Source organism: Alosa sapidissima, chromosome 13 (genome assembly GCF_018492685.1).
Source record: "Alosa sapidissima isolate fAloSap1 chromosome 13, fAloSap1.pri, whole genome shotgun sequence".
Lineage (NCBI taxonomy): Eukaryota > Metazoa > Chordata > Actinopteri > Clupeiformes > Clupeidae > Alosa > Alosa sapidissima.
The window spans coordinates 8,969,159-8,994,519 of record NC_055969.1 but is presented as its reverse complement, the minus strand read 5'-3'; the positions used below and the strand labels follow the sequence as shown (position 1 = coordinate 8,994,519).

At 41.1% G+C, this 25,361-nt stretch overlaps 1 protein-coding gene across 1 annotated transcript; it reads right to left on the bottom strand.

Annotated features, from left to right (window-relative positions):
- Positions 1 to 1,459: 1,459 nt before the first annotated feature.
- LOC121680768 (bile salt-activated lipase-like) lies at positions 1,460 to 18,110 on the bottom strand. The gene is made up of 11 exons (XM_042060301.1): positions 18,102 to 18,110; positions 8,306 to 8,456; positions 7,736 to 7,855; positions 7,137 to 7,337; positions 6,778 to 6,908; positions 6,532 to 6,639; positions 6,270 to 6,384; positions 5,906 to 6,092; positions 5,579 to 5,782; positions 2,092 to 2,289; positions 1,460 to 1,894 (listed from the first exon to the last, which is right to left on the bottom strand). The coding sequence occupies exons 2-11, from the start codon at positions 8,427 to 8,429 to the stop codon at positions 1,714 to 1,716; spliced, it is 1,569 nt and encodes a 522-aa protein (XP_041916235.1). The 5' UTR covers positions 8,430 to 8,456; positions 18,102 to 18,110; the 3' UTR covers positions 1,460 to 1,713.
- Positions 18,111 to 25,361: the final 7,251 nt, after the last annotated feature.

Here is a 25,361-nt window from a genome sequence, read left to right as displayed (position 1 = left end):
GGGAGGGAGATTCCATTAACAAAAACCTAAAGTTTTGCTAACATTTTCTCGATTATTATCGTAAAATATGTCTCCATGCAGGGCAGGGCTGGTTCTAACCTAGGCTAGGCTACTATATTTGGGTGGGCTGGTAGAAATTTTGGGTGGGCAACATAGCAAAGCTGTCAAATTGGATCAAAACTAACATAAACACAAAACAAACACAAAACAATCAGTACTACCTAGCTTGAGTTGCTGCAGCCAAAAGCCAGGGATAGGCATGTCTGATACATGTATTTGAAATACAAAATACTTTGTTGTCATTTGTATTTTATTTAGTTGGAAAAAAATGGCATCATATTTTGTATCAAAATACTTTATAGGTTTGCAGTTTAAACATACTGGCAAATACTTTTGGTAAAACCAATAACCTACTTTTGGTGATGTGATTATAAAAGTGCAAAACAATGCATGCAGCACTGGTGCTGACTTGTAATTTGCCCAGAGTTGTTGTGATCAGAATATTGAGATTCAGGCAGATAAGTAACATGTAGGTTGCTCACACACACAATACACTCCCTCATACCAACCTCAAGTTTCTTGGGAACTTTAGTCATCCAATTCGAACACATGGAACCAGTTATGTGGTTGGACCTGCAACAAGTTGCCCCATGTGCAACGTGAACAATGTTTGCTCACATACACAATACACTCCTTCACTTTACTGCACTACTTTAAAGTTCTCAAGAAACTGATCATTAATCATCCAATCGGAAGACATGGAACCGGTTATGTGGTTGCCCTGCAACAAGTTACCCCACGTGAAAATTTAATTAATAATTTGCCCACACTTGTTGTGATCATAATATTGAGATTTAGGAAGATGAAATTGCTCACATACACAATACACTCCTTCATACCACCCTCAAGTTTTTTGAGAATTTTAAAGAAAATAAACAAATAGACAAAAAAGCAGGTCAAATTATTTTAACAGCTACAAAAATAGATGCGCATAGATATACTGTAAGTTATTGTGGGGGAAAACGTCTTGGATGAGTATATTTGTATATCTTCATTTAATAGAATAGAATAAAATGGATTATATTCTATGTCCCCATGATGGAACTTGTTTTAGCACAGCATAGCCCATGGACAGACAACTTAGATAATTAACTTTAATATGTTTGTATTATTTTATTCAAATACAAAGAAATTTTATGTAAGAGTAAGGTATTTGTGTTTGTTTTCCTTTCAATTTATGAGTATGGTGTTTGTGTCTGGTTTCCCTAATGTATTTGTGCTATTTTCACATCTTGAGCCTGTTTCTGTTTATCTGGATGTTTTGCCTCATGCCACCCTTGAATTAATCAGTGCCTCACCAGTGCCACCCTTGTTAAAAATGTCCAGAATCGCCACTGCCACTTGCGGTTATATTTTTATTTGAAATGAGCAACAATTATCAGTAAACAGCATATACTAGTATCTGAATTACTCATCATGGGTTTGGTAAGACAGAATTTCTTAAATCAGTCTATACAGGTTTAGAAAATCTAAAGTTAAATGGTTGAATAGCCTGTGTCCGTATTATACTTCCAAGTATAGTTTGGAGTTGTATAAAAGCACGACTACCATAATTAAAGCTATTAACATTTTTATTGCATTGTTCTGTTTCATTGTCTAAAAAAATCATCTATTTCACAGGATTGAGGAAATCCAGAAATATTCTAGGCCAGTCTACTCAGAGATGGTGGGCAAGCTGGCGAAAGTGTTGGTCCAGTAGTTGACAAAGCGCATCCTCAACTTCTGCTTGACAGAGTTTCTACCCATCCTGTGGTTGATGTCCACATACTTGTGAGTCTGACTGTCGAAAGGAGGCCAGTTGACGGGAACATCAGACTCACCTTTGTTAGGGTCTCTGTTGGAAAGAGAGACAGAGAGAGAGAGAGAGAGAGAGAGAGAGAGAGAGAGAGAGAGAGAGAAGAGATTTAATGGAGCATTTAAAATAATAAAATAGAACTTAAAATAAATATCTATTTTGACCAATGTGTCTCACTATAGGATTACAGTTGATCTGGCAGATTGATCTGATTTTAATGAATTTCTCTCTCATACCCTGTCCTGGCAAAGTTGGTCCAGTAGGCGATCATGTATCTAGAGACATCACGGTGCTTGGGCCAGTATCCCAGAGGAGTGGCGAAGGGCTTGCCGAAGACATATTGCAAGTCGTCAGCGTGGTCAGCCCCCATCCAGCTGGGGTAAACGGGCATTCTAGAAGGTTGAGTGAACAGGTAGGAGTAGGTACGTCCCGTCCTGGAGAAAGACAGAGAAACAAAGAAAGAAAATGAAGGAGAGAGGGAGAAAGAGAAGAACATGGGAAGGCTAGAGGGGTCCAGGGGCACACACCCCCGGCAGATTATGGCCAATAATTTAGCGGTGACAAGTCCTGCTGCGAGATCTAGTAAAAGAGCGCACCTGCAAGGTGGTTCTCTGCGCGTGTGTGTGTGTCTCAGCATGGGGTTACTTTCGATTCAAGTCAGAAGTTGGTCCGTCCGGTCAGGCATTCACGCCGCTCCATTAATAGATTAACGTTACCAGACAGCGCTGTAACGTGTGCAGGAATTTCTCGCATTATGATGGCTAGAGTTGCGGGAAAATCATATCCACCGCTGAAATGTAGACCCTGTAATCAGTAGGCCTAGGCCTATAGGCTATATTTTATTTTGCTGTAGGCCTAGTTATCTTGCTGATTGGTTGACTGCTGTGCCAATAATTAACGTTGGATGTGCTGGGCTCATGCTGGAGTGGAGTAGTGGGGTGTTGGGTAACATCTTTTGATGTCGAGGAAGGTATTTTTTGCCCTAAAATGCATGAAACATGCAAGTTCAAAATCCCGCCGGTAGCCACGTTACATCTCCGTTTCATATTTGCCTAGGCTACTAGCCTACAATAAATGAATTGAACGAACTCAGCTGACAACAGGTAAATCTAATGATTCGGTCATTGAGACTCTATGAATACAGTACAACAAATTTTGTCTTTCTGAAGTTTATTTTCGTATTCCGGGGTACAGTAGCCTAATAGCCTAATGTCTAATAGTTTTTCTTACCGGCTTGGTGTTTGAACTGACTGCGCCACTCTGAACTTGTTTCCTGCCAGGTTTATGACGTAAATTGCTACATCTCAACACGGCTCTGGCATTGCCTAAACTCATCGTGTGTGAAATCAGATTAGGCTATCTGTCAATATTGGGCTTTGAAAATAAGGAATATTTGCTCAGTAATAGTACATTTTGTAACATTTATAGAGAAACCGAGGGGAAGTTAATTATGCATACGCCCCATTTTGAGTATTTTGCCCGACATACATCATCTACTTAGGAGATCATTGCTCCTACTTACTTTGGCCTATAATCAAATGCTTGACCTCTTTGGAAAGCTTAGACACTGTAGTTTCTTGGACAACACTCAGAGAAAACTGTGTGATGTACTGACACAGAGTTACAGAGGCTAGAATATTATTTTCTCATTCTGCCTGGATAACAAGCATCTCTGAACTGACCACATTTCAGCCCTCTACAGTAGGTCACTTGAGATGACCTAGAAACACAACTGAGCCCTAGCATCAGGTCTTGTGAAGCTGTGTGCAAAAGTAGATCAATATAGAATGAAAACTACTTACTTTAGACCATTATTTTCCAAGGTATGCTCATGCGTTTTGTAAAATGCCCTATGGAAACTCCCCATAGGACCTTTGGTTATCCAAAATGCATACTGACAATCAAATGCTTTGAACCCCTTTGTGTAGAAGGTCTCAAATGAAAGGTAACACTTTGAGGTTTCTTGTGGACTATTTAGATTGTATGTTCTGATATAGACTGACTACATAAAATATGGAATAATTACAAAAAAGTCTCTATTTTTGCATTTAATTTGTTTGTGCATGTAATTTAATTAACTAATATTGGATAATACAACATGAAGATTCAATTTCTATGGATTCTTGTGAATATTTCAGTGCCCAATATGTTGCATCTAGTAGTAATTGTGCTGCAGCTACACTGCAGCCAGAGGTCAGGGTAGCACCAAAAGCGGAGGAGGGGGAGGGGGGCATTTTGGATCAAATTTAATTGAGACATAATAAGATTAATCTGAGAATGTAAAGCACTATACAGATTGTACATGAAAAAAGCTGGATTCCCAAGAGTCAAAGCTTTCAAATGGTGTATAACATTACTATGCTACATAGCAATATGGTGCATACAATTGATTTAGAATGTTGGGGGGAGGGGGGTAAATGACCCGGTACTGGAACATGTGCTGAAATTATAAATTAGAATCGTTGGAAATTGAAAACACATACAAAAAAAAAAGATTCGGGGCTTTTGAAAAAAGATTGAGCCCCCAAAGCCACCCCCTCGCTCCGCCGATGGAGAGAATGATGACTCAAAGACCAGTGATATTTACTCCACTGTAAGTAAGTGTTGAGACTGAGAGTAGCTCAAAATCTGAAATAGTACAAATGTTTCCTTGAAAAACCCACCCCATATGCAAACTGCTTTGGTTAGTAAACAAAATGATTGTTAGAAATGTCTCTCTTTGTCTCTTGGTTATAGGTTTGGAAAATTGTAAAGACTGTGTGGTCCCAGAAATAGCTTCCAAAATGTAAAGAGAATTCAAAAATATATTGCATAGTCTGTGCATTGAGTCAGTGATGATTCGCTTGGTCACGGCCACCTTTCCATCACGTTTACATCAAACATCACAGAGGACAGGCCAATCAGTGATGAGAGGGGATCACGCTATAGAATGTGTATTTATGTACAGCAAGAGAAGGCCTACATACTGTACATTGTTTTCTGACTGCCAATGCTGTTCATTGTCAGTTTGTAAAGTTGGAGAAGTAGGAAGTAATGCCAAGAATTCCTGATCAATGTGATTGATTAGGCTGGACCGATGATTTCAAAGTTAACGCAAAGTCTACGGGCGTCACAATGCCAGACCCTTTTACCAGGTTCTGATTTTACAAGGCCAAGTGGATGATGCCATAAATGTTCTAATGAGAAGGTGAGAAGGATTTAACAGCAGTGGTCATAAATTATATTTGTCCAAGCCTTGAACTGTTGGAAAGTAGACAATATGGTATAGGAACATAATGCATTCATTGTAGAAAGAGTATAAATCCAGTGTTTACGTACAGTCAGTCTTGTAAGGATCCTGTTCATGTTGTACAGTACTTGTAATGACATTTTGAGTCTGTTAAGAGGCACAAACACAGTCTAAAATCTGTCCCCATAACATAGCTTTGTTGCCACCTGGCTGCGCTATCCATTAGCAGGATAACTTGAGCTATGTAGCAAATCTTATTTCCCACCAACAGTACTCAGTGACCTTGAGCAACAGGGACAGATTTCCCCATTTAACCCCATGTTGGTCCAGAGGGACTGTCCACGTTCTTAGTTCACTGTATGTCACTTAATAAGATAAGAATTTCAGCTAAATGACAAATAACAGTGAATAATGTTATGAGCACAGGTGCCGTGCAAACGAAGCCCTTTGCTGCCTAGACTTTGACTTTGTCACCTATAGATAAACAGCCTTACGTGGCAACGCTGTTATGCAGGTAGAGAGCGGCCTGAGTGGGAATCAGGAAGATGTAGTCGGTCTCCACTTCCACAATAGCCCTCTTCACCTCTTCCTTGCTAGGCTTGCTCCCCCAAGTGGAGGTGTACTCATTGTAGGCCAGGTCAGCAGCCTGTTGTCCCTTCTCTTTGGTTAAGGCAGCTATGAGGGTCTTCAAATCCTCACTAAGATAAAAGAATAATCATAAGTGGTTAGGTCTAAACTGACAGCATGGAGTTTAGTGAATGGTCCTCATGGATATGTATCAGGAGGTTAGGACAGTGTTAGGACAGTAGCTCGCCACTCACACAGCTGTAGTGGGAAGAGGCCGGTTGATGGACGGCACGTCAATACCAGTGAAGAGGTGGCCGTCCATGTCATTGACACCAATAATATAGTCCCTCTCTGCAGCATTGACAAACAGGTTAGCAGGCTCATCAGGCAGGAAGTCTCCATCGATGACAGGAGAGAGGATCAGGTTGTTGACAATGGGAGCTGATGGAGAGAGACCCCCAATCAGAAGTTAGCATCAGTGAAGAGAGGAAAAAAAAAAGAAAAAAACAAACACCCCCATCTACACAACCCACAACTTTCCAACCACACACACACACGCACACACGCACACACACACACACAATACACTTTGTAATATGGAACACATTCTGAACCCACCTTCTGGAGACCCATGCATTTCCAAAGTGCCAGCAAGAATCAGAGCACTAGCATCAGTCATCTTCAGACAAGCCACCATCTTATCATCAGTTGGGCAGCCCACCCTTGTGGCAACCTGTGAAGGATTGATCTCATTAAACTAGTGGCAAAAAGAAGACTGATTGAACGTCTCCATACGTCCAATAGGGATGGATATTTGGATATGTAAGACATAGACATGAGGATAATGTAATAGCAATCTGACAACAGGTGTTGTGTTTACCAGCTCAGCAAACTGTCTGGGGTTCCTGTTGATGCCCCAAGGGCAGAGAGCCACACCACTCTGGGAGATGCCTCTGCGGATGAGCCCCTTATTCATGGGAGTAATGAGCTGTGGGGAACATAGAGAAGATGGGTGAGAGGGTTAACACTATAGATGTGTGTTTTAACTGGATAACTAAGGCCAGTGATAGAAAACTACAGTGCTACAGAGTGAGTGAGAGAGAGAGGGGTGAGTTGGGATTTCTACCTGGAAGTTGACACTGGCGCCTCCAGCAGACTCTCCGAAGACGGTGATGTTGTCGGGATCTCCACCAAAAGCTTTGATGTTCCTGTGCACCCAGGCAATCCCAGCATGCTGATCCCACAAGCCGTAGTTACCTATCAGTGGGTCACTCCTTTTAGTTCAGGTCAGTCTGAATTGCACTTTAGATTAATTATTCTATACAGCATAATGGCTTTTCTTAGTTTAATACAAATTCAGTTTATTTTTAGCTCCCGTTCATTCTACTTGGTTAAATTCTATGTCATTCTATTCAGTTCAGTAACTACAATAAATGACTACAGATTCTCTTGACTCTTGAAGAGTTTGTGCTGCTGTTTGTTTACCAGGGATGCCGTCATCTCCAGTGCTGAGGAAGCCCAGAGTTCCCACACGGTAGCTCAGTGTCACCACAATGACCTTTCCCCTGTTGGCGATCTCCTCTCCATCGTACAGATAGTTGTCAAGGAAGTTTGCTCCGTTGGAAGCACCAACAAGGAAGCCACCCCCAAAGAGCCAGACCATGACAGGGAGGTTGGTAGAAACCTCTGCAGAGAGTCAGAGAGAAGATACTGAAGCCATTACTATGGATATGCAAGCAGGAAAGCATCTATGTGAAGTGGTAGCCTATGACACAGAAGGGTAGAGTTAGTGTGAGATGATAAATGATGGATCCAAGCACTCAAAACTTTATAATTTCCCGCCTCACATTCACCCATTCACACACACACACGCACATGCACACACACACACACACACAGTGCATCAGGAACAGTTTGGGGTTCAGTTGCTTGCTCAAGGACACTTCGACAGGGTAAGAAGGAGCCAGGCTTGAACCGGCAACCTTCCGGTTGCTCTACCTCCTTCCCCACTGTCGTCAAGTGTTGGTGTTCTTTGATGTATGTTCAGTTAAATTAGTCTTTGCATGAGGATAAAGACGGAATACCTTTGCGTCCCTGGGGTACCCAGATGTTGAGGTAGAGACAGTCCTCATCACCACGAGTGTCTGTCTGGAGGAGGTTGAGCTGAATACATCTCTTCCTGAAGTCTTTGGCTTTCAGAACACCTGCAGACAGGAGAAGAAATGGGAGGTGTCATTAATGCAGCCTAACATAAATAAGTCAGTGGTTGTAAAATAGTTGTTCTTGCTTTACCTATTGCACATTTCTGCCTGCATTTTAAAAAATAAATCATTATTAATTTTTAAAGCTTTGCCTCACTTTTCTTGCTGGTTGTGTCTCACTTGAAAATGTTCACCAGTGATACAACCTGATATAAAACCTCATAACCATAATCGACATAACCATATCCTAAATGACAAGGCAAGCGACTGTCATCACATTTCTTGATTCATTGTCCAGTTTCATCAATGTGTTAGGGTACTAATAATAGTAACTGTCATTGCATGTTGACTGTGATGACTACTTGAAAGTATCATCAAGAGGGGGGCTGTCACATTGACCACACTGCTTCACTGAACAATAATTCCCCATAGGAACATTTTAGAGAGACCCACCATCCCAGCCAGGGTGGGGTTTGGGCTTCTCGAAGCGACCAGGTGGAGCAGCAAAGGGGATTCCCCTGAAGACGTCCATGTAGTGGAAGAGTCCAGAAACACCATAGTTGTCTCCCGAGACCATGCCACCTTCAGTCAACACAGTTCCCAACTGAAAACAAAAACTCAATAAAGTAAATCAGGTCCTGAAGATGTATAAATCAGCAAAAAATAAGTAGAAAAGGTGAAACAGTCATGTGAGCAATTACACCACAACAATAACTGTAAAGCCTCTAAAGCCTGTAAAGTCTATGTCTGGCTCATAATTATAGTATACTTCACATGCTGAATTTTAATGTCATCCTGTGTACACATTAAAATCGATTCAATTGTTTAAAAATGTATTAAACGAAGGTAATCAAAATCAGTAGAGCTCACAGAAGCAGCAGAGGCAGAGCCCAGATAAAGGGCTGCTACCAGCAAAAGTCCTAGCCTGGCCATGGTGAACACAACAGCAACACAGACTGGACTGAGGGGCCTTTTCTCAGGCCATATATACCCATCTCTATCTCCCTCTCTCTAAAGCCGTCTATTTTTGCCACTGTTACATAATTGCCCTTCAGCTTTAAGATAACCTGTGAATTTGTACATCTTTCTCATGAAGTGAAGTCAACTGTTGTCAAGTGAAGGGGCCCTTTCTCAACTGACATCCACAGTAAAGGAAATATCTAGTGCAATATTTGAATACATATTCAAGAGTTTTTAATGCCTAGATTTCATTTAATGAAATGACCCTGCTTTATAGTCCATGAGCCACAGGCCCAAAAAGGGGCGTGTCACTACCACTTGGGGGGGGGGGGGGGGGGGGGGGGGCAAATTCTCACTATATCTTTCTGAAAGCTACATATCTCTGGAGTATAAAATGGTATGATAAGTTGGATCTTGTAGCTTTGTGGCTGTATAGGCCTTCAAAGTTGACCTCTGATTTGAAAAAAGGAAATTCCGCCTATTGGCTTTTTTTTGTTAAACCGCTCATAAGAGCCCAGAAAATAATCCAAACCTCATTATTACTGATGCATATGTAGTGTTTGATGTTGGCATACATATTTTGAATCATTATGTGATTTTGCCCTTCATTTTGGTTGATAAAATTCAAGATTTATTTGTAATAATGAACAAATCTACGTTTTCAGAGACACAATGTGTTGCAACACTAATTGAAATGCCCACTACCTCATTAATGTATTTATGTATTATCTCAATGTATTTATACCTTCCTACTTCCCAGTAGAGACTTGAAATACAAATGATTACATAGGTCTGCATTGCTATGCTATTTACTATTTGTAAATGTACTATTCGGAAACACCCCAAAATTCAGTAAATTAGTATTTTATTGAAACTACCCATAAGAGATATTCCAAGAGATCAAAACATCATGATTACCAATCACATATTACCTTTACATTCAAGGAATACCATATGAAAATTGTTCACATCACCACATGTACCCAGCTTAACATAAATATTATAATTTTATAATGTCCAGGGCACATGAAATACATACAGTAATTTCCTGTGTATTAGCCGTAGTGTGTATAAGCCACAGGACAGTGTTTTATGCAAGTTAAAAGAAACAAAACCATATACCATATTAACTGCCCCCGTGTATTAACCTCATAGCTGAAGAAATTTTGCAAAATCAATGTATAAGCTGCAGCTAATAGTTGGGGAATTATGGTAATTGCATCACAGGTGCTAAAATGATCTACATTATACATTTTAGTTGTACTTTTGACTAGTAAGAATGTGGGAATGAGATGTAGATGAACTGGTTGGTGAAAATATTCATACTTTACACAGTTATAATTATGTACAATTATTATTATTATTATCATACTTAAAATTGTCTTTCATCTGATGTTAAAATAATTTCCATTGAAAAGAAATAATAACTATTTTCCAAGACTTGATCTACAAGTACATACATTTACAACAGTTTAAAAAATTCTACACAGTTAGATCTGATGAGACAGAAACTGAAATTGGATCAATCCATTTTCAGAGGAACAGGAGTTCATTTGCATATCTACAGCAGGCAAAGCAACACAAGAGGTTAGGGATGATCTGATTCAGGCTCATACTACAGGCAAAGATCATGACATAGAAGCTGGAGTCAGATACACCTAAGCACAAATTCCATGATACATTGACAAAGACATTTACGAGCATGAGTCAAAAAAGAAAACACAGGCACATGGCAAGACCATCATGTTAAAGACTGGACATGAGAGAAGTCTTTTGTCACCCTCTTGGACCTTAACCATGGTCATTGGCGACACCTGAGGGGACCCCAAGGAAAACCTCTAAAGCAGTACTTGCAAAGCATTTGCAGAAACTTGCATCACTATCAGATAATCTTCCAGATGAATATAATACAGCAACAATCATTGATGGAATGTCTCTGGTCCAGAAGGTCAATAACAATGTCTCAACTTATGCAGACATTGCTGCTGCTATTCATAGCATGATCCGTTAAGAGGGAAAGCAGAGGCAGATCATTTTTTAGATTAAATTAGATTAGATTTAACTTTATTGTCATTGTGCAGAGACAGAGACAACGAAATGCAGTTTGCGTCTAACCAGAAGTGCAAAAAACCAGAAAAGTGCAATGTGATATACACAGTATAGGCAGGTGGTGCATAGACAGGACAAGAAATATAGTGCACAGTAGACAGTAGTATACAGTTGTTTTGCAGAAGGTGGTTTAGAGTAGAGTTTGGGGCAGCCGTGGCCTACTGGTTAGCGCTTTGGACTTGTAACCGGAGGGTTGCCGGTTCGAACCCGACCAGTAGGCACGGCTGACGTGCCATTGAGCAAGGAACCTGGCACCTAACCCCTCACTGTTCCCCGAGCGCCGCTGTTGATGCAGGCAGCTCACTGCGCTGGGATTAGTGCGTGCTTCACCTCACTGTGTGCTGAGTGTGTTTCACTAATTCACAGATTGGGATAAATGCAGAGACCAAATTTCCCTCACAGGATCAAAAGAGTATATATACTTATACTTACTATACTTATACTAGTAGCATAAATTAAATATAAATATGTGCAGTATATTAGCAGTTACCTTATTAGAGCAGAATAAATATGGCTATGTACTGTAATATGAACAATGTATGAACAACATGTACAGGTATGTGCAATGTAATGGCGGTACCATTATAGTAGTAGTAAGAACAATATAGATATATGCAGTGTATTAACAGAATATATTACAGAAAAACTGAATAAATATGGATATTTAGTATGAACCATATAGACAGATATGTACAGTATGTACAACTATGTGCAGTGTGGTAACAGTACCATTGTAGTGCAGAAACAGTAACATTACTACAATAGTATTAATAATAAGTGTATGTGCAGGATGAAAAGCAGTAGAATATGGCTATGTACAGTATAAGAATAATTACAGTATGTACATTTGTAAATAAATAGATGGATGGGTTATATGGGTGGGATAGGGTAGTGCAGTTGTGGGGTGGGGGTGGGGGGGGGGGGGGGGGCTAGGGGATGTCCGCCTCCTTGTTGTCCCTGTCAAGGTTTCCATGGTCGTGGACACCTCAACAGGCACAGGCAAGGAGGCACCAGGCGGGGGCGGGGAAGGGGGTGATGGGGGCTTAGTTTGTTGGATGTCACCGGGATGCAGAGCTAGAGTTCAGTAGGGTGACAGCCGCAGGAAAGAAGCTTCCTCTGAACCTGCTGGTTCGGATGCGGAGAGACCTGTAATGCCCCCCGGAGGGGAGCTGGTGAGCCTTTTTGATCAGGGTAGAGGTGTTGAGGGTCCAAGAGAGGTCCTCAGAGATGTGGACACCCAGAAACTTGAAGCTGGTGACATGCTCCACCTCAGTCCTGTTGATGAGAATGGGTGTGTGTGTGCTAGCTTTAGACTTCCTGAAGTCCACAATGAGCTCTTTGGTCTTCTTGGTGTTGAGAGCCAGGTTGTTATCAGTGCACCACGATGTTAGGTGCTGGACCTCCTCCCTGTAGGCGGTCTCATCGTTATTGCTGATGAGCCCAATCACCGTAGTGTCATCTGCAAACTTGACAATGGTGTTAGAGCCATGTACAGGTGTGCAGTCGTAGATGAAGAGGGAGTAGACACATCCCTGCACACATCCCTGTGGTACACTGGTGTTCGATGGTTGAGGAGGTGCGATTATCTAACCTAACAGACTGAGGTCTGTTGGTTAGGAAGTCCAGAATCCATAAGTTTGATTTTTCTTTTATCACAGATACATATATTGGTAGATGTTTGTTCTTTACCTTGACATGTTTCGACGTATACTTCCGTCTTCATCAGAAGGTCACACTGTGGAGTAGTGTGACGCGTTTTTATCAGCTGATGTTGTTACGGAGGTGTGATCCACCTGTCAGTTTTTTGACAGGTGGACCACACCTCCTGCATGCCAGAGTCATTAAGCAGGAGAACAACCGATACCACCGCTGGATAAAGGAGGCGATTGAAATAATAAAAGCGGAGCCCAAAGACGATAACAGAGATGAGGGAGCATATATGCTCTCCCATACCTGGAGTGCCGTCCTGGTGGGCGGCTGACTGACAGCAGGAGGTGTGGTCCACCTGTCAAAAAACTGACAGGTGGATCACACCTCCGTAACAACATCAGCTGATAAAAACGCGTCACACTACATCGCGTGACCTTCTGATGAAGATGGAAGTATACGTCAAAACATGTCAAGGTAAAGAAAAAACATCTACCAATATATGTGTATGTGATAAAAGAAAAAACAAACCTATTTATCTCAAGTGTAGACACAATGAATGCAATACAAGTAGTCCAGAATCCAGTTACAGAGGGAGGTATTGATGCCCAGTTCACTGAGTTTGGTGATCAGTTTGGCAGGGGCGGAGCCAGAGGGGTGGCTCCAGGTGGCACAGGCCACCCTTGAGATTCGATTGGCCACCCCAGGTGCCACCCCCAAATCTTAGTCTACGATTGGAACATTAACATGGTCTAAGGCAGGACCTTTCATGATGCATTTGCAGCAGTTTGAAGTATCAGACGTCAGAAGTGTCAAACACGATTGCCTTTATTGGTCTACAGGCTACTGCTTGTGCTAACACGCAAAGATATCTATTTACCTATTGCATCTGCCAGTGCCTATTTATCTAATCACACACTTAAGTCGCCGACATTTGATAGGTCATTAAGTGTTAACTGTAGGCTAGGCCTATACTTTTGTAAAAGTGTTTAATCGCAATAATGTCCTAATGTAATGTTAAGAAAACTTTTCATTTATAGTTCATCAAGCTTAGGCCTACTGACTAAACACTCGTCGCATCTAGGCTACAGGTAGCGATATTCTGATGACATGTATGACCATTCAACCAGTCAAGCATTTGTTGTAAAATATTGAAATTATGGGAAGTAATTTTGCTATTAAAACCATCACAAAGTGTTTCACAGACAACACATCCAATGACTCAGGTCAGAACTTGCTTGTGGAACGTTGGTAAACCTCACTCCCCGACGCCTCAAGAGTGCTGCTGGCATGCAAGCCAGTAGCCTGGGCTATTGGCTCAATTTTTAGCGCGCTCGCCTCCCGATCCGAGGTGCTGCTGTTTGCGGGTTCGAGTCCGGGTAGCCTGGGTGTTCCCATGCTGCCTTGCGCGTGATTTGATTCACGCTGCTAAGGCAGCCTGGAGACCATGGAGCAAATTTTCGCCTGAGATAGGGAACCAATCACAGAACAGGGGGGAAAGCAAGACGATGATGAGCTATGCACAGACGCATTTGATAGACATCCGTGGCACCCAATAAACGGATCTGGGCATTTTTTTCAAATACGAGAAAATGAACGTTTGGTTCCCAGACCACGTCTCATTGAGAAGTGGTGGCGCTAGCCAGGCTAGAGTCCGGGCGTGTGCAGGGCTGAATCGCGCAGGTTACACAAACAGGAATGTTGTGCATTCACTGACATTCCTATACCTGATATAACACTTTCAAGAGCTACAAATTTGGTTGTCATAACATATTTTTTAAATAACTCACTCTCACACACACACACACACACACACAATACACTAGGTTCCCTTTGGCTCATGAGCTCTATCCCAGTTTAAGTTAGATTTGCCTGCAGCCTAGAGTTTGCTTTTTAGAGTAGCCTACAATTATTCACTTGAAATGTGTTGTCTTTGATGGATGGAAGTAGTGATGAGGGTTTCTTTATCTGATAAATTAATACTGCATTCTGTATGTGTTTCAATAACACAGAGAAATGTGAGTGGGTACCCACATGAAAATGCATATATTGATGAACAACCATATATTGTGTTAACAAAATATAAACATATCTGCTTGCCATTGTAGCGGTTAGCTATGCCTGCCTACTTAAATGATAATAATATAATAATTAAATAGTAACTGGGTCATTCTACGAAACCGGTGCCTTTTCACTTTGACATTTTTTTAAAAAATCATGTAGGACAAGCCATATTTTAAGACATCCACATGATATAAGACATATATGACCTGCATAAAAAAACATTTTCCCACCTCAGGCTTAAATCCCTATTCATATTTTCCTTTTTATTGTAGCCCAGGTGTCTTTTTTTTTACCACCCCGTAACGGACAAGATGCGCTCCATTTAGACATAATGCATAAATTGAATTACGGGGTGGTTAATTTTGTTTGTTTCCATAATTTAACAATAATTTGATTAGTTCTGGACATATGTGTGGACTGTTAATGTCGTAATAAGGCAAGATCCAAAGTATATATAAACATATTTATTGATATTAAGTTTAAAATGCAAATTTATGTCATGAAATACTGGGTACATTCAACATGGATAGATTTCAGAAGATTGAGTACATTCATTTTTGAAATATGATCATAAAATTGGGTACAAGTACTCTCAGGAGGGGTGTCAAAAGCCTTCATTCTAGCCTTCGCCTACCCTAAAAATCCAGAGTTCTCACAAGAGCACAATGGAATTGTCTCTGCGAGACACTCTGACAATGAGCAATGATGCACGTTACTTTTTCCCCTTGCATCCCGTGGAACCAATCAAATCGTATCTGACATAGGCGGGCCAGAGGCGCGCTAAACTGATGACGACAGCGCTGCAATGTTGGAAACATTGATCGTAGTGTTATCCAATTGCGTCGAAGTCCGGAATCATTCAGAGTAAACATTGGTCTGGTGTTATCCAATTGCGTGAAGTGAGATTTTCAAATGCATGCTTGGTGCCACCCCTCGAGTTGGGCCATTACATGATTGTTCGTGGCCAGACCCTTAATCTTTCTAGATTATCAGGGTGTGGATTTTCCAGGCTAGCCTTTGCCTGCTTTCTCCTTTCAGGGCTAGTCCACACGTACCAAACCGATCTTTTTTTCCTCCGTCTTCCCTGGAACCGTATCAAGAATATTTGCGTCCAAACGTATCCATCTCAACACGACTCAACACGTTACTTAATATACCAGGCCTAGAGGTGGCACTGTTTCTGTTACAGAAATTGACCAAAGCTTGCGTGCTGTAGGCTATACAAACAGACAGAATAGGCTACGACGAAAATGGCTAGTGCAAGGAAACCAGAATTGTTTGTGTGGACTGATAGTGAACTGTCAACTGTAGTCAACTGTAAAACTATTAAACTTCATTTTTACGGTTTGTGAAGGGTGCAGTCCCGTCCTTTATTTGGCTAACGCAGGTACAAATAATCTGCTTTACTTTCTTTGGTTGTAGGATAGTCCGCGATTCACATTAGTTTTGGCTATCACCGCAAGTGCATAGGCTACTGAATGCTAGGCCTACCCAAGTTCTAGGCTATTCCGTCGCCACATTTATAATATTGCTATAATACCTTCGTTAGTAACATTTAAACTTACACCGCACTTCGTGACACTCCGCTGACACTTTTTGTGCGTTTAATACAGCTTCAACCATTTAACTTAGAAACTTCATTCAAACTGCGTTGCGTAGGTCTTACTTATGTGACTTCAGCTATGTATTTTTCAACTTTGTAACTTTAATTAAAAACTACAAAAATTTCCCCATTGACTTAACATTAGATTATGACAACACAATAGAGCAATTAGAACCCTATGCCAGGTGTTTAGGCCACCTGGCAGAAACTTTCTCAGGCTTTAAGCATACAATATGGCTGTATTAAGACTACAGATCATGTTCAACTGCTTCCTGTGCCCACAACTGTTTCAAAATAAAAGTCCCTTTAAACTATCCAACTTTTTAACTGTTCAACTGTTATCAACTGTTCAACTGTTACTGTAACTGTTTGCCAACTATGACTCCCATCAACTGTATCCTCTGCCTTCAACTGTTTCAAAATAAAAGTCCTCACTAGCTAGTTAGCATAGTTAGCATTTTTAGTAAAAACTGCTAAAAATGATTAGCTAAGTCACATGGTTAGCATTGTTAGCATTTTTTCCAAAACTACTAGAAAACATGAGCTAAATTAACTAAGTAACTTGGTCAAAATAATTAGCTATGTTAGCATAACTGCTAACAAACATTAGAGACATTCCAACTGTCAGTTATCATCAACTATCTACCTATATAGAGCCTTTAAACTATTTGTCTATCAACACGCATTAAACTATCAGTATGTCAACAACTTTTAAACTATCTACATATAACTTTTAAACTTTCAACATTCATTAAATTATCTGTCTTTTAAACTATCTGTCTATTAACAACTGTTAAACTATCTACATTCAACATTTAAACTGTCTACGTCTAAACTATCAACTTTTTATTAAGCTATGCTATGTCTATCCTAGCTTCATTTTCATGCACTCGTAATTCCCTAGTTGCCAGACTGAAGCCTAGGCTACTACATTTAAACACAATTGTTGCGCGACTTCTACGAATTTAATAAAAAGTAATTCGCGCTTACGAATTTAATAAAAAGTAATAAATCATGCATAATTAAACAATAACTCAATTTAGACTACTTGGCTACGCAAAAAGGTTTCTATTAGGCTACAGCACAACCCCTATTCAATGAATGGCTGCCTTGTCTCGCAATAAACAGCGGCGCTTGTTTCACTTCAATGTCACAATCCCGACACTTTTTCAACTGCATGAAACATAACAGTGAACCATTAAATATCTCCCAGATTTCAGTGCCCATCAGTCTTAACATTTAGCAATATAATCAAACAGTCCAAAAGTAAATTAAATCCCAAACCAAACTGAAAATGTTATGCTTTTGATAGCCTACCGGTATGCCGCTCCAAACGAAACGCATGTCTAAATGCAGGTTAGAAATTAAAAAAAGCCTGCCTTTCTGTGTCTCTGAGGTCGATGTGAGCAATGCCTTTAGGAGGGTTAATTGTAGAAAAGCTGCTGGACCAGATGGAATTTCTAACAGGGTTTTGAAATCCTGCGCTGCTCAGTTAGCTCCTGTGTTCACTTATATCTTTAACACATCATTGGCTCAAGAGACAGTTCCAACTTGCCTCAAGCAGTCTGTTATTGTTCCAGTACCGAAAAACAAATATCCATCATGTCTGAATGACTACCGCCCAGTAGCCCTGACGTCTACAGTGATGAAGTGTTTTGAGAAGCTTGTGAAAAACATTATCTGCTCATCCCTCCCTGCCTCCTTCGACCCCCTCCAATTTGCTTACAGAGCCAACAGGTCTACAGAGGATGCCATCTCAAACCTCATGCACACCACCTTAACTCACCTGGAGGAGGGGAATGGGAATTATGTGAGGATGCTGTTCATTGACTTTAGTTCAGCATTCAACACGATAGTACCTCTCACCTTGGTCACAAAGATGAAGGCCTTAGGACTGAACACCACCCTGTGTCACTGGATATTTGACTTCCTCACCAACCGTTCACAAGTGTTTAGAGTGGGGGGTCTGACATCTGACTCATTAACCATCAGCACTGGTGCTCCCCAAGGCTGTGTTTTGAGTCCACTGCTGTACAACATCTACACACATGACTGCAAAGCCAACAGTAGTCATACCTCCATCATCAAGTTTGCAGATGACAGTGATCTTGGGCCTGATTAGTATAACAATGAACAGCTCTACTTGGATCAGGTTGATGAGGTGGCACAGTGGTGTCAATCTAACAGCTTGACACTGAATATCACTAAAACCAAGGAAATGGTAGTGGATTACAGAAGGCAGCAGCAGAACTACAGTTACACCCCACTAATGATCAGCTGAACGTACTATAAGAACTCAACTCCCTGCTCTACAAGATATCTATTCCAGAAGAGTACTCCTAAGAGCCCAAAAGATTCTGAAGGACTCTTCTCATCCTAACAATGGATTATTCCTACCGCTGAAATCAAGAAGACGCCTATGTAGTCACAAAGCCAGAACTGAGAGACTCAGGAGAAGTTTTTATCCCCAGGCCATCTGAACTCTGAACTCACACTATACTGACTTTGCACACATTCACTCCTCAGCACTCTCAAACATTTCCCAACTCTGAACTCACACTATACTGACTTTGCACTCATTCACTCCTCAGCACTCATGACCCCCCCCCCCCCCACACACACACACACCTACATGACCATAGCACTTTTACATCCCTCTCCCTATGCTACAGACCTTTTATTTATTTTCTTATTTCATCACACGTCAAAACACACACACACACACACACACACACACACACACACACACACACACACACACACACATCTGACTTTCTCCAACTTTTGCACATCTCCATAGAACTTTTAATTTATTATTTTTGATTTCTCCTCCATCTATCTACCCATGTCCTTGATTGCCTAGCCTTTCTGCCCCCACCCCCATCCCCAACACACACACAAAAAACACACACACTTACATCATCACTGTCATCACCTCACATACATACAGCACACTGCTTGCTACAGTAAGCCTCCTCTACATACTTGCTGCACACTGCCCCCCCCCCCCTCCCTACATACACAGCACATTGTCTTCAGGATCTTCTCCAACACACATCCTCTACATACTTACAGCACACTGTCCCCACCTACCCACACACACACTACACACACAAGTCACTCCCCTCCCGCCCACACACACATCTTCACTGTCATCACTCACATACATCATACAGTACTCTGCTTGCAATAGTAAGTCCCTTCACCATACTTGCAGTACACTCCACCCCCCCCCCCTCCCCTACATACACCGCACATTATTTCATCAGGAAGCTTCTCCAACACACATCCCCAACATACTTTCAGCACATTGACCCCCCCCCCCAATACACAGCACATTGTCTCATGAGGAAGCTTCTCCAACACACATATTGCACACTGCCCTCTCCCCACATACACAGCACACTATCCCATCTCCCCTGTCATCCCCCCAACACACACACCAAGACCCCTGGCAGTTGGGTTAGCCCCTTGAGCTGTGGATCTGCCCAAGGTTTCTTCCTTGGTAAGGGAGTTTTTCCTTGCCCCTGTTGCTCTTGGGTGCAACACCAGACATAATTTCACTGCATTTCTTACTTCCAGTAACTATATGCATGTGACAATAAACTTCCTTGTATCCCTTGTATCCCTTGAATAGCCTACCAGCTTGCCTCAAATAAAGATGCTGTGCTTTGCAAAAGACCCCAGCCATAATTTGAGGATTTACACTAAGCAAGTAGCCTGGATTATTTTATGATGGTTGTTAGTAGACAAACTGGCTTCAGATATCCAACAGAGTGAATATGAGATTGTGCCGTCTTACACTGTAGATGGCTGTGGTTAGTGATGTGATGCTGTTAATGGGGAGTTTTACATAGTTAGTGGGATGACGGCCGTCTCTTCATCACTGCAAGGGACATATCCCCCACGTCCCCCATGCCTCCTGCGCCCTTGCATGAAGCTGAGGGTAGGCCTGTCATTATTTGAATGAAGTCTGTGGTGAAGAGAGTGTGGGCCGATGGCGGATGAGTTGCGGCAAGAGAGAAGTTTACTGAGAACGGGAAAAGATAGTGTGGATTCTATGAGGATACTTCTATGTGGATTATTCTAAACCCTGGGAGCGCTTTTGGACCCCGAGAATTCAGCAGGGAGTACATTGGAGCTTTCTACGACAAACAGCGCTGGGTGCTGGGTTTGATCCAAACTTTTTCTGCTGTGACCGGTTTCCCTAAGCCTGTTTGTAGCCTCCAAAACCCCTTTCACCTGCCTTCCATACCTACCGCTGCCCCAATCCCATTTAAATTCTTTGTTACAACAAACTATAGCCTACTTTTCCGTGGCGGCACCCACACAACAAAACATCTCACTTCTTTCACCCCTGACTCCTTCAGTTGATATTTTGACCTACTCTAACTTTTGATTTCGTTTCATACATTTTCTTTCTTTCATTTTCTTTCTTTTGATTAGACATCGTATGCTCTAGGAGAACGATTCACTTTGTGTTGTCGGCCTATGTTAAGACCGACCTTGTCGGAAAACTGGTAGCCTACATTTCTTTAATGTTCCTGAGCTCAATAGAGGATTGTTGAAGCTGACTGCTATTTATATGTATGCTATTGTAAGAAAGTGGGTTAACGAACAACTGTGTATTGAACATTTTGAGTTTGGTTTGAATGGAGTTTTTTTTATTGTTTGGGGCGATTCCTTTGTTCAACTGCGCCTTGACCGCGGCTTACCTACAGCTAGGCCTGAAGTTGTTAATATGCCACGGTCTGAAATACTGTTGAGAACTTTCAATACATTCATTCATTTAAAAGTTCAGAGTGAAACCGAGTCTCCTTTCTCACATACAAAAAATAAGCTGGCGTAACTGAAATGACTATGTCCGGGTTTCAGTCACGTTACACCATAATGGTAATGGTTCAAAGCTAGTTAAAGGTCCAGTATGTACTGTAGGAAACAGACAGAGCGGTACAAAATATGACCGCTGCCCAGTCCAGCACATTTTTTCCACAAAAATAAATCATGCTGAAAGGCCTATATGATTCTAACTGTCTCACTAAATTGCATTATCCACACTCAATTCTCACTGGTATCTGCTAGACAACAAGTACCAAAACATGATTAATTCATAGATTTCACATGTAAAATTCATTTTATACAACCCCACCCCTAGCCTACAGATCAAAACGAAAAACGATGGTTTCATGCTATCCATATGGGGTTACATGCCCACCAAGTTTCGTCTACCCCGGTCTTTCAGTGTCCCGGGAATCCTTGACGGAAATTTGGACATGCGAAAAAGAAAAAAAAGAAAAATCTGACTAAACCTATATGACCGCCGCTTCGCTGTAACCATTCCAATGTAACCAAACTGTAACCAATGATCACCATATGTTGTCAGAGAGTAAGGAAACACGATGAATTGAAGTAATGGCTTATTTGACGACATTACTCTAACCCGTAAAACACCGTAAAACCCATGAAAAAAATGAGTTACGGGGCGGAATCTCTTGGAATTTTCGTTTATGTTTTGAACGATTAATTCTAGAATAGCGTATTAATAATGGGCTAGCGCGTCCTCCTATTTGGGTTGCCAAATTAGAAAAGGCCAACTGTCAACAGCTGTCAGTTGTAGTCATGAACGCCTACAAGAGGCAGGCAAATTTCCAAAATTAAAACAAGAAACAAATTAAGTGGACATCGGAGGAGCTTCCTGAGATGGTGACGTCTTCGTCAAACGAAGAATATCAAGTCTGACGCAGAGCTGGCCATATTTCTCAACAACAGGTAGCCTAGGCTAAACTTCATCTGCATCGCTAACTTCAGCTAAATATGTTACGTTGATTGGAGAGGTATTTTTTTGTTTTCACTGTTTCCGTAATGTGTAGTTGGGTCATGGTTGGAGAAACGTTAAAGCAGCTGCAGGGGGGTATTCCATCAACCTCGCTAAAGGCCAACCCTGGCTTATTTCGATAAGTCTCGCTAATTTTAGTGAGAATTCCGTTCCATTAATGAGGTTAATGTGAATCCCAGCTTGGTAACCATGGGAATGTATGCCACAGAACTAACCTGCTCCGTAGCAGGTTAACTTTCAAGCTAAATTAAGCTGTGTTGCAAAAAAAAAAAACAATCAGTCGGAAAACGAGTCCAAAAAGATGATTCCGTCAACCTGTGCTCTCGTCACCTGTAGCCTACAACTTAAAAAACAGAAGTAGGCCTAGAAATGTTTTTTTCCGACAGTGCACCAAGCGTGGATTTACACATTCACTAGCTCCAAAGAATGTATGAAGATTATGCGATTAAAAATGTTTTAACTTCACATGCGTGTGGTTCTAGGAATCGTGCTACTCCGTGTCTAGGAATCGTGCTACTCTGTGGTGGTGTAACGTGCAGCTAGACGGCATAAGAAAGGATACATTCTTGCGTGTTCGCTGGTTCGTTTCCCATACGAAGTATTAAGGCTACATTGTTTATCACCTTGATAATGTCATTTTTAGTTTTAATCTTTGATGAAAGACATATGTCTACTGCTGATAAAGGGTCATGCACATTTGGTAGGCTGTTCAGTGACAGCTTTGCCAGTGGGCTATATTATATCTGATGCAAGCCCAAGGATAATTATTCTGTAGCCTAGGTAGCTAATAATTAAAACTGCTTCATGTGGCTATAGGCTATTATGTTGATACTTATTTTATGACCACCTACACCTATACAATAATTTGGAGTGAACACTTTTAATCTAAGAACGTAAGCTATAGATAGTTTTGAATAGCCATATGCATATCCATAAGTTGTTTTTGAGTTTATACTATTTATTCATTCACTCGTTTTGTTCAAGCATAGACTGTATAGTCTATGTGTTCAAGAGTGAAGCCAATCAAACTCGCAATTGATTTCAAACCATACCATTGCTGTTTTAAATGTATGCTTCCATTATTCTCCAATTTCTGTAGGCAATCTATTTTCTTCTCTCGATGTTAACTTTGATGACTTTCGATGAAAATCCTGTAGATGGCGCTTGCCAAATCGAACAGAAATCGTCTAGTATTGTCTTAATTTTACGACATATATCCTCTTTTCGTCAATCTACTGTTTTGGTCTACTGTTCTACCTCGTGCACGAGCAGAGATGAAGCTGAACTAAACCTCGCTTGAATAAACGAGGCCAAGATGCCGCTAACTTGAGTTAATGGAACGGCTTCAGCCCCAAGTGAAAGTCTACGCTAGTTCAAGCCAGGCTATTTCTGTTAATAGTGAAGGACACTTTGTTCAGACCAATTTGTTCGTTCAATTTTTTGGGGGATTTGTAAAACTATATATTTTTGGAATCCTTACAAATTGAAGAATCAGAAAATCTTTGGTTGACAATTTTTAGAAGTCATTACTGCAGTCATTTTAGGACCTGAAAACGGTGTACTATTACACTAACAATGCCATAGGCTAATTTGCTGATATCTTGCAGAGTTGAAATTAAAGCAAATCTGCTGTAAAAAAATTGAGGAAAAGTTGTTATACAGCATTTTTAGATAGGTCCTTAATACAAATCCACTGTATAACATTTAAATCAGGTCCCCAGTGTCTCTGAAGTTTCATTCAAAAATGGATGCCTTGCTCTCAGGCGAGAAAATACTGGTATAGGGTAAAAATTTAAACTTTTATGTATCACCACAAAACTTTCCCAGTTTTTCACTTACATTAAGACAAGTATGTTTTGCATTACAAGTTTTCTGAAATGTAATGTTTAAATGTGCAAATAAGGCTTAATCTACTGAAATATGCACTAATGTGCACAAATTTCCAAACTTGATACGGTACATATTGGATGAAGCCTTAAAAATTAGCATTGCTGTTTAATGATATAATAGTAGCCAGCAAGTAAAGAAGGTCCCTCTAAACGCCATAGAGGTGTTAGGCAGCATGCTAGAATGTTAACAATCATGAGTTTTAACTTAGCTTCGGGAATCCTGGATATTTTGTTTTATTGTCATAATGGAGATGCTAAGCTGAAAAATTGTGTACTTCAGTATGCATGTTCAGAAAGTATGTTCAAAAATGTATTGAACCATCGTGAATTTTCAACATGGTGGCCGTGGCAGCCATTTGTCAACATGGCCATCTGTGCCAACTGTTTTCAGCAAGGCAGTGGGCGAATATCCGGAAGTGGAGTCTGGTGCAGCAGCAACGAGGCAAATCCTCAAGTGTACACACTACAAGCATTCTTTGTGTGCCCATCGACTCATATGTGGCTCTGTACAAATTAGTTCTGGAGGATTTCTTAATGGAAAACCCACAACTGAGAGATGTTTGCTGGCGGGCAACAGAGCAAGTTGAATCGGCCTGCTCTGAGAAGGACAAATCCACCAAGGTTGAGTGCACAAATGCAGGCTAACGGTACCTTCCTTGAAGGTTTGACTAATGCAGAATTTGTGAAATCATTAAATGAGTGGGAAGCAAAGAAAGCTAAAAATGCAATTTTCAGATCCATCATGAACTACTTGCATCGAGTGGAGACAATCCTCATTTTGTGGCAGCTTCTCGCACTGCTGATCTTGCACTCCATTTTCAGGCTGCAGAAGGACTTAGCAAACTTTTCTTTGCATTTGACAAAATCAGATACAAGCGACTGTAGCCAAGATACATTGCTGACATGCATGACCTCAAAGCTAAGCATCCTAAGACCTGGAAGGAACATCAAGAGGGTAGTCTCTCAGTCACAAGGAGTGGCATTCCGTTTGTGTCAATCGGTGCAGACCATGCATGCAAACATCTCAACTAGGACCTAGTGAGATAAATAGAAAGCATCAGGCAATAAACAAGATAAAGGCTGCCATACTCAGTCATGGCAATCCAGTTACTGCTGAAGGTGACCGGTTGTACAACATGATCACACATGCCTATGTCCCACAAGAATTTGTAACACAAATCTTGAGTGTTGATGCAACTGAACAGAAATTGTATGAAAATCAACATACAAGGCTGATTCTTTCAAGCATATCACAACGCAGAAAAGAAGACGAGGAATCCCTATCCAGTACAAAATTAGAGATGATACAAACATCAAGAACATTCTGATGAGCCGTTTACTCTCCCATGACCAGACAAAGGCAGATGTCACAGAGTATCTGGCATCAAAGACCATTGAATG